At 52.9% G+C, this 9,547-nt stretch overlaps 1 protein-coding gene across 3 annotated transcripts in view; it reads right to left on the bottom strand.

Moving 5' to 3' along the window:
- Positions 1-3,398: 3,398 nt before the first annotated feature.
- Positions 3,399-9,547, bottom strand: part of CYTH1 (cytohesin 1) — an 81,550-nt gene continuing 75,401 nt past the window's right edge. For all 3 annotated transcript variants that reach the window (XM_057536181.1, XM_007185785.3, XM_007185787.3), the window contains exons 12-13: positions 8,998-9,152; positions 3,399-5,291 (exon numbers count right to left, since the gene is read on the bottom strand). In XM_057536181.1, the coding sequence (XP_057392164.1) occupies positions 5,213-5,291; positions 8,998-9,152 (234 nt within the window). In that variant the 3' untranslated portion in view covers positions 3,399-5,212. The remainder of the gene's footprint in view (positions 5,292-8,997; positions 9,153-9,547) is intronic.

Below are 9,547 nucleotides of genomic sequence, written 5' to 3'. Positions count from 1 at the left end.
CCGCAAGCTGCACAATTAAGAGCTTTACTTTCCAAACAGAAAAGAAAGAGTCAGCATGATGTGAATCATGATGGGGAGAGACTAGGGGGCTGGCAGGGAATGCGGGATGAGGGTCGGGAAGACTCCTGGCAGTAGGGGCTGCCCGGCTGGGATCTTAGGGATGAGCAGAAGCATCCCAGGAAGATGGAGGTGGAGGAACTTCCAATTGGAAGGCAGAGTGACTTGTGGGGCCGGGAGGCAAGAGACAAAGACGGTCCATGAGAAGCACTGTGAGAACCCAGAGGCTGGAAGGAAGAAATAACCAGGAAAGGCGCAAAAGCGAGCCAAAACTAGGAGGCGAGCAGGGCCAGAATTCCAAATAAAGTGGAGCTGGCCAGAGAGGCAGTAACAGCCCTGAAGTCAGGAAGGGCTGGGCTTACCCAGGTCATCAGAGAAAGGTGAATGGACCAGATAAGGGCAGCGCTGGCCCAAGGAACGCTGGCTTCTCCTGAGATGCCACCTGCAAGGGAGCGCCATGCACAAGGTCCAGGAGATGCTGCGTGCTTTGGACACCTGCAGATATGGAGAGGCTGCAGGAAAGGACGCTGGCCACGTGGCCCAAACCGGCATGTCCTAAACCTGTTTGCGTAACACTCAGGAGCACCTATTAACATCTGGCAGGATGCTAGTTTTTTAGGTGGTAGTCGGGGATAGTGGAGAAATGAATGAAAAGGCCCAGGACACAGGTGCTCAATAAACTGTAATTACGTCTTGCTTAAGAGCATGAAGATCGGAGGAGACTGTGTATAATAATCACTAAGGACGCTTGTCAGGAGAATGTTAAGCAGAATCCTGAACCCGTAGGAAACATAAACAGATCGGTTTCAACTGAATTTGTACAAAGATCTAATCCAAGAGTAGAAAGTAGATTTCGTGCGATGCAATGCAGCGAACCCAGAGGAGGACTAGATTAAGGAAGATAAGGCTAGTCTGGCTGCAATCACTCTTGTCCCTCTTGGTACAGGACACGAGTTCTGGTACCCAAGTCACATGACCGTCCGTGGCTAACAGGGCCGAGGTTTTCTACTGTCTTCTCTGCAGCGGGTCACACACAGCAGCCCGCTTGTTTTAACCAGGTTAGGAAACAGCTTGCTCCAGGTAGAAGCTGGAGTTGATCTAAACCATGAAAATCTAGCAGAACCCTTGGCTGGAAAGGAGAGAGAGAGACACTTCACAGCACAGACTTGACCACAGAGCTGCTTGTGGCTTGTCGATGCCTGGGCCAAGACCATCCAGCGAGGAGATCGTGGTCCTGTAACGTGAGACTTACACAGTCTCACGTTAGACTCACACACTTATATATATATATATATATATATATATATATATATATATATATATACGTATGTATGCCTAACAATGAAGAGAAGGAAGTGTAATGGCGCAGGACCCTATGGGGCCTTCCTGGGACAGACACCCACCCTCCCCATGTCCTCCATCTGCCTCTAGTCTGGAAGAACTTTAGCCAAAGAATAAATTTAATCAGAGAAATGAGAAAATGCAGAATCAGAGGAAAATAGTCAAACAAGACAAAATAATAATAGTTCAACCACTAAACAAAATCAAGGACCTTTAGTTCCTCCTTAAGGGCTATGGATAATATTCTGATCCATATCCTTTGAGCTGCTTTGCAGATATTGAAACCCCGACCAGGAGGAAGAAGTTAACTACATGATGACCAGACTGTAGCCATGAGACATAAGCTGCTCCATCTTGCACAATTCCAAGAACTGGTCTCAAGGAAATGGGAACAAACTGACCCTGGAGTCGAAGATTAACTGTACTTAAAAGAATCAAGATGACACTGATCAGACCTCCGTGTGAGCAATTTCAAGACTACTGTCAGAGCTGACTGTGCTGTCCTGCATATGGCCCCCCAACCCCGCCTGTGAACCCCTGAAACTCCCCTTTAAAAGCTCTTGCCCCCAGTCGACAAGGGGGAATTGGTTCTTTGGGACATGAGGCCACCTTCTCTGCAGGATTGCCAGCTTCCTCAAAAAGGCTAATATCTTTCCTTTTACCCAACATTTGTCTCTCAACATTGGATTCTTAAACGATGAGCGGCCAAACCTCAGTTTGGTAACAGAAGGAATCAGGGTGGTTGTTTAAGGCAGTGGTTCTCAAACATTACCGGGCACCAGAAGCACCTGGAGAACTTGTTAAACTGTGTCAGGCCCCAGCACAAGAGGTTCTAGTTCAGTCGGTGGGGCGGGGGCCTGAGAATTTGCATTTCTAACCCATTCCCAGATGTTGCTGAAGATGCTGACCAGGGAACCACACTTTGAGAACCAGTAAAACCATGGGAAGTGATGGCATTTGTTCACTGCTATTGTTCTAAAACTGAGATGTAATTCACTTATCATAAAATTCACCCTTTTAAAGTGTACAGTTCAGTGGGATTTAGTGCATTCACAACATTGTGTAACCAACACCACTAACTCCAGAATATTTTCAACACCCCAAAAAAGAAACCCTGTACCCATGGGCAGTCACTCCCCATTCTCCCCAACATCTCCAGCCTCTGACTACCACCAATCTACTTTCTCTCTCCACAGATGTGCCTTTTCAAGACACTGCATATGAAAAGAATCATATAACTATGGATTTTTGTGTCAGGCTTCTTTCACTCAGCATAACGTTTTCAGGGTTCAGCCATGTCACAGCACGAATCTGTACTTCATTCCTTTTTGTGGCTGCATGATACTCCCTTGTATGAACAGATGAAAGTTTGTTCATCCATTCATCAGTTGATGAACATTTAGATTGTTTCCACCTTTTGGCTGTTGTGAACCATGTTGCTATAAACAGTCGTGTGCAAGTTTCTGTGTGGACATGCTTTCAATTCTCTTGGGCATATACCTTGGAATGGAACTGCTGGATCACATGATAACTCTACATTGCACGTCCTGATGAACCACCAGCCGAGGGGACAGGCTAAGGCTTGTCCATCTCCTTACCCTGAGATGCTATGCTGAATGTCTTCTCAACTTTTGAGCTCTACCTCACTGTGACTCTTCCCTGGAGTTATGTAGGCACATCTGGAAAATGAAATAATACTAAAAATGTATTATAACGGCTGAAGGCACATTTCTTGATCTTAATTTAAAGTTGATGTCTGACATTTGTTTCTTCTTCCAAAAAGGGTGGGGGCGGGGAATGACTATGCTAATGATCATTTTTTGCTCCGCTCTCCTTAGCGGAAGACAGAACCATCCTCGCCACTTCCGATCTTTATCATCACTAGACTTAAGACGAGAGGTTCAAGTGACACGTCCTCCCGCGGAAGTGCACCTGACAAACACGACCTTCCTTCTCAGGGCCCATCCGGGCATGAAGCAACGCCACAGGCAACAAAATGGTTTGGGCAGATTTGGAGTTTATTTGCTGCAGTTCCTTGGCGCTAGTTTACAATGCAAAAAAACCAGACAAACAAAAAACGATTGGAATAATTATAATTTTTTTTAAAAACCCTGTCAACAACTTTCAGTCATTTCTTTATATTTTGACAAAACTTTTTTTTAAAACAAATACAAAATAATCTAAAAGGAGAAAAACTATACATGGATTATTTACACCTCTGATAAATAGACTAATACTGATCCAGGTGCCTCTCTGTCTAGGTAATATTTGTGAGAACCAGGGCCAGGGACTCGGGTAGCCAGAGGGGCTCCAGCACCGGCCCAGACCCCCTGGACCTCGGCTGGCACCGCCCAGAAATTTCAGGTTCCCAGCCTGGACCCTCTTCTGCCACCTTCACGAGCTCTGGCATTAAAACGCCTGAAGCCACTCCAGGTAGGACCTACATGAAGGGGGGGACCCCAGAAAGTGACCCCACCACTCCCCTTTACAAAAGCTATTTCCAGAGATGTGAGCCCGCCCGGAAGGTGTCAGAGGAGCCAGGGTCACACTGGCGCTGCAATGGCCCGGCCAGCCCTGCTCTGCCCGGACTGGGCGCCGGGCCCCGGACGAGAGTCCCTGAGAGAACAGCAGGAGAGCGGCGGCCACGGCTCCTTCAGGCCACGCGATAGGAGGGCAAGGCCGACTCCAGCGGGAGGCCGACCACTCACCCTCTGGCTCCCCGCCCCCGCCCCTGCCGCGCAGACGAAGGCCCGCTCCTCTCCAAGGGCCAGCGCGACACGCACGGCGTAGTCCAGGTGAAGGCCGGTTCGGAGGCAGAAAAGGCTGAAGCCCTAAGGTGATCGGGTCAGACCTGCTCCTTCCTCTAAAACGAGGAATGGAGTTCAGGGGCAGGAGGAAGAAAAACCAAATAAGAAACAGGTTATCCCGGAATCTCTGATGGGACTACCTTCCTCACAGTTTTGGTTATTAGGTATGTAGCTCAAGGAAAAATGCTGACTATTTTAAAGCCCGACAAGAATGAATCCTGAAAGAGAAGGAACAGCGCAGGCGGAGGGCGGGTTCCCTTCTCCCCGCAGTGCTCCCCAGGCACCTGGAAGGAAAAGCATCAGCTGGAGTGGCCGGTGCTGCCCTGCAGGCCCCGAGTCTGTCCTCGCCGCGCGGCCCCCTCTCCCCTCTCGCCACCTCCTCCCTCGCCCAGACGAGGCCCCAGAAGTGCGGAGAGGGGGCCCGCCCGGCCCCTGCCCCTGCCCGGGCTGACACGCACAGCGGCGGCCCGGGGAGCTTCTTCTCTAGGGAGAAGCTTCCCGAAGTAGACAGGCAGAATGCCTGGACAGCTCCACCTTCTCTTTCTCTTTCTTTAAAAAACAAAAATATATCTTTATAGCATGTGGCTTCTCTTCCATTCCACTTTTTTTCTTAACATATAATAAGATATGGGTACACATATTTATGGTGCAGGGTTGAAGGCTTCTTCCCAGGGAATAACCGAGAGGTAAATGGTCGGCTCCGAGCTCTGCTATCAGACCTGCTGAGTGGAGACTTGCGGGGAGGCGGCATGGCCGACAGGAGCTCTGTTCTTTTTAGAGAGAAAGGCTCAAAACCCAAGCGTGAAGGCATCAGGCCCCCTTCTCCAAGGGTGACTGCCTACCCTTCTCCCACTTAAAAAAATTAGCAAAAGCTGAAGCTAGTCTCTAGGAATTCAGGGCGATGCCTGGCAAGACGCTCCCACTGCATGGGAGGCAGGGAGGCTGCACCGGGCCTCACTCGCCGGGCCTCACTCGCCGGGCACACCAGCCCTGCTGGCTGCACAGACTCAATGTCTTTTCGTGGAAGAGACCTTCTTCTTCCGCGCGGCTAGCATCTCGTAGAAAGGGTCCCTGCTGATGGCTGCCCTGCAACACAGAAAAGGGGAGAAAGCAGAGGAGACTGAGGAACAGGACCAGGAGACACGACCCCAGGCAGGGGCTTCCTAGCAGCAGTCGTGCCCCAGACCCCCTCCCTGCTCGACCGTCCCTTTAAAGGCCACGTCACGGCATCAACCTTCACTGTGTCCACATGTGGCGTAAAAGACAAGTTTTGAGGGAGACACGTGGTACAGGTGACAAGATCACTGTGGGGTGCTTATTGCCTGTTTCAACCAAGTAATCAATTTAAGTTTAGGAATCCTCTACACCCTCACAGCTGTGCTCTAACACAGCAAAACAAGCGCAGTGCTTTAGTTCCGTCATGACAGTGGCGTTTGTCTCGAGCAGTGACCACCACACAACCCCGTGTGTCCCCTGGCACGTGGTGCGTCTGATTGGCGGCCACCGTCTGTACCGAGCAACTTCTGAGTCCCCAAGAGCACCAGCTCGACAGCCAAGACCCATCACTGGGCAGTCGGGGCCCAAGCAAGCGGCCAGCAGCCTGCTCTGTGTCCACAGCCTGGTGGGGAGGGAGGCCAAGCAGCCCTTGCACTGGCCCCAGAGACACCAGCACAGGAGGTGATGGCAGGCCTCAGCCACCTGTCGTCCCTCTGTATTTGTCATTCTCCACTTTCAAGCAAGGTGTGATCCACGTTTTGAAGTTTAATTTGCTTTTCCTGAGAAGTAGTATTCCAGGTGCCAACTAGCTTCTGGGCCAGTCACAAGCCCACGTGACTGTGGACCGCACTTAACCAGGTGCACGACGGCTCCTGCGGGCTGACCGGGCCCCGTTCACAGAGAGGATGTGTCCGTGTGAAACAGCAACTCAGCTCCGGGGGAGGCAGGAGCTGGACAGGGCCCGGAACGCATCCCGAGGGACCCCGCCACGCAGGCATCTGACCGCTCGGAGTGCAAGGGAGGGAATCCTGCTTCCACCTTCAGAGCATTAGGGTGGGTCCACCTCTGCTTCCTGGGTGGGCCAAGCCCCCAGGGACGCCGCAGCACATCTCCAGTCCACGCGACGGAGGGCCAGGGCGCAGTGAAGGGCTTGGGGCTGGAAGCTCTGCCCCGGCCTTGCACATACGTGTGCTCCTTCTCACGGCCGTCCTCACACGGTCCCTGGAGACACTCCGCCCCAGCCCTGGGAAGGCAGAGCGGAGACGACACCAGGCAGCAGGAGCTCTCCCTCAGCGGCCACCGTCGCTGCGCTGCAGGTCTGTCTGCAGAGACACGCGATCCTGTGTGACCACGTGCCCAGAGCACCAGGACCGAGGTAGCTGGACACTCCTGGGAAGAGCACTGATGAGAGAAAACGTGCCTGCAACTTGACCTTCTGCAAAACCTCTCCAGCAACATCGCGAAGAGCTTCCATCCGATCAGGTCCCTCCTCTGGCGCCTCTGCCCCAACATTTTCACTGGGAGAGCGTCAGAGCCAAGGGCGGCTGGAGCTGAGGCGCCGCACGTGGAGGAGGACGGCTCCCTGAGTCAGAAGGCTCAGGACGACTGAATTCACCTCGCTGTGCCTGTGTCCTCGTCTGTCACCTGGGGACAACCATCCTGCGGCACCCACCTTCGCAGGGCTCTGGGGAGGGTTAAGGGCGCTGAGCCGTGGAGCTGCAACAGTGTCTGCAACTCCCACAGGGAGATGAGGCCAGCTCCGGGCAGACCCCGGGAACCACCCCCGAGGAGGCTCTGCATTCACCTCGATGGAGGGACTGAACCATTCCAAGCGTGGCCGTTAAGGAGGGCTCGGCTTCTCTGGCTACCGAAGTACAATGACATGAAAGACAGAACGTACACCTGCAGACAAAGCCTCTTTGGAAGAACGATGAGTCGGGGGAGGCTACCCACAATGCCCTGTCCACACACGCTCTGATGCCCTAATGATCACGCAGGACAGCACACAGACCCAGAGACACAAGGGACACGCGCACCGTGCACACACAGGAAGTTGGTCCACACTAAAGAGAGCACTTCAGACTGGGCAAGATGGATTAATAAATGGTATCAGGACAATCAGCCACTCACTTGAGAAAATAAGGTTACATCCTTTACTTCAAACCACATGCAAAAAATACATTTCATAAGGATTAAAGAGTCGAGTATTTTTTTAAAAAACATGTGGTAAGAAAAGGGGCACGAGGACATGGGTAAGGAGCTCTCCGTGGCCACCTGTCCCCAAGGCGCTGCTACTCCTCCACGCAGACCTCAGGGCGCGTCCAGCACAGAGGACCCCTGAGCCTCATTATTGGTGGTGACGCCAGAAACGCTGCGGTGCCTCGTGGGCTCCACGGCACTGGGACGGCCCCGGATGACACCACACTTCCGACAGCCGTCACCACCCAGGGCTACCAGGGTCCAGGCGGCGTGCTGAGCACAGCGCTGCGCCACCTGCCTCACCCGCAGAACAGCCTTGTGCCTGAACACCATCATCCGGAAGGGCGCGGCAACGTCCCCGGGAGTCCCCCGGGAGCCCCGCCTCTCTCCGCTGTGTGGTGAGAAAGCTGGGGGTCTGGGAGCAGAGAGCCAGCGCGGGAACTCGGCACGGGCTGGCCTGACTCCGAACCGGTGCTGTCCTGTCCCGCCCGTCTGAACCGCACAACTTTCAGAGACTCTTTGTGTGGGAATAAACGATCTGCTTCTCCCCCCACCATCACCTCTCCCCCCTTCAGCCGTTTATTCACTATTTAACCCCGGCCCAAACACTACACTTGTTTTAGGAGAGGTGCCAAAACCACCACAAAAAACTAGAGCATGCCCAGCCCCTCAGGAGCAGGCCGCGGCCCCGGCGGGAGAAGGCCCATCACTCGGGGCGACGCAGGACCTGCCGGGCCTCGGTCACTGGTCAATGCGGCCTCACTGGTCTCCAGGGGAAGTCTCAAGGCCCAGTAATGGGGACGCCCTAAGGAAACGGCGGGGTCCTGTCTGATGGATGCAGCCCTGGCGGGGAGAGCGAGGACGCACTCCCAGGAGCAAGTGCCACCGAGACGGGTGTGGCGATGGGCGGTGGGTGTGCTGGCAGGCGGGACGGGGCTCACAGAAGCCCCAGGGAGGAGTGGGGAGGAGGAGCTGCCGGGGCAGGGCCCCCCCACCCCCGTGATAAAGCGCGGTGAAACAGGTGGCGCGAGGACCAGGAGGAGCCCTGGACCCGAGGATCCGTGTACACCTCCCTTCCCCCAGAACCACCGCTTCCTCACAGCGCAGCAGGGAGCGTGAGGCTCTGCCTCGCAACCCCGGGTCACGGCCACGTGACTCTGACAAGCATTCATTACTTACCCTCTATGGGCCTCAGTCTGCCCATCTGTAAATGGGACGACAGTGTCTCACAGGATTAAGAAATTATAAAAGGGAACGGTTACAATCCCCGCTGAGCTGCCACCATGAAGACAAAACCCACTTCCTAAGACATGAAAAGGCCAGTCTGGCCAGTGGCACCTGTGCCTATAAGCCTGCCCACCTGTCCCCTCTTTGGGGCCATGAGCTGCACTTGGGAAACCTAGATGTGAGGCGCGCTCTTAAAAACGCTCAATGGTCAAGAATCCAGAGACCCAGGGAAAAAGTCACCGGGGAATCACAGTCAAACTACTCGCTAAGGATTCAGCACGCGGGGCGCAGAGGCGGGATGGGCAGCTCATGGGACAGCTGGAGCGTCACTATCTGAGAGGCGAGGTCGCCACCTTCATCGGCCACCTACTTGATGCACTTGATCCAGTCCTCCTCCTCCTCAGGCGTCGGGGCCGAGATGCGGTACACCGTGTGGTTCCCCTCCACCACTCGCCCGTCAGCCTCCGTCTTACAGGCCTTAATCACTTGGTCTTTGTTGTCGGGGATGTAAAGCTCAAAGCAGTTCTGAGAATTAAGAAAGAGAGGGAGTGAGCGACAAAGATCTAAGAAAGCTGCTGACCAAGAAAAAAGTTAATTTATTTCCCAAAAAGTAAATTTTTATTTCCAAAAAAAAAAAAAAAAAAGTTAACTTCTTTCTTCAGTCTCACCTTCATAAAATATAGCCAACATATGTTTTCCTTTGGAAAAGAGGAGCCTAGAAGTGGAATTCTGGAGAATGTAGATTGTATATAAATCGGTTTTATTAGCAAAGATATTGAGCAGATGATACATGGTAGCTCTACTCCTAATATATAGAAAATATGGAGCGAACTGCATTAATGCCTTTTAAACCCAAGCCAGCAATACGACATTCCAAAACAGAGGAAAAATATTTATAAGCGATCTGAAGATCATAAAAT

Source organism: Balaenoptera acutorostrata, chromosome 20, assembly GCF_949987535.1.
Source record: "Balaenoptera acutorostrata chromosome 20, mBalAcu1.1, whole genome shotgun sequence".
Lineage (NCBI taxonomy): Eukaryota > Metazoa > Chordata > Mammalia > Artiodactyla > Balaenopteridae > Balaenoptera > Balaenoptera acutorostrata.
This window is presented reverse-complemented; position numbering and strand designations above follow the sequence as displayed.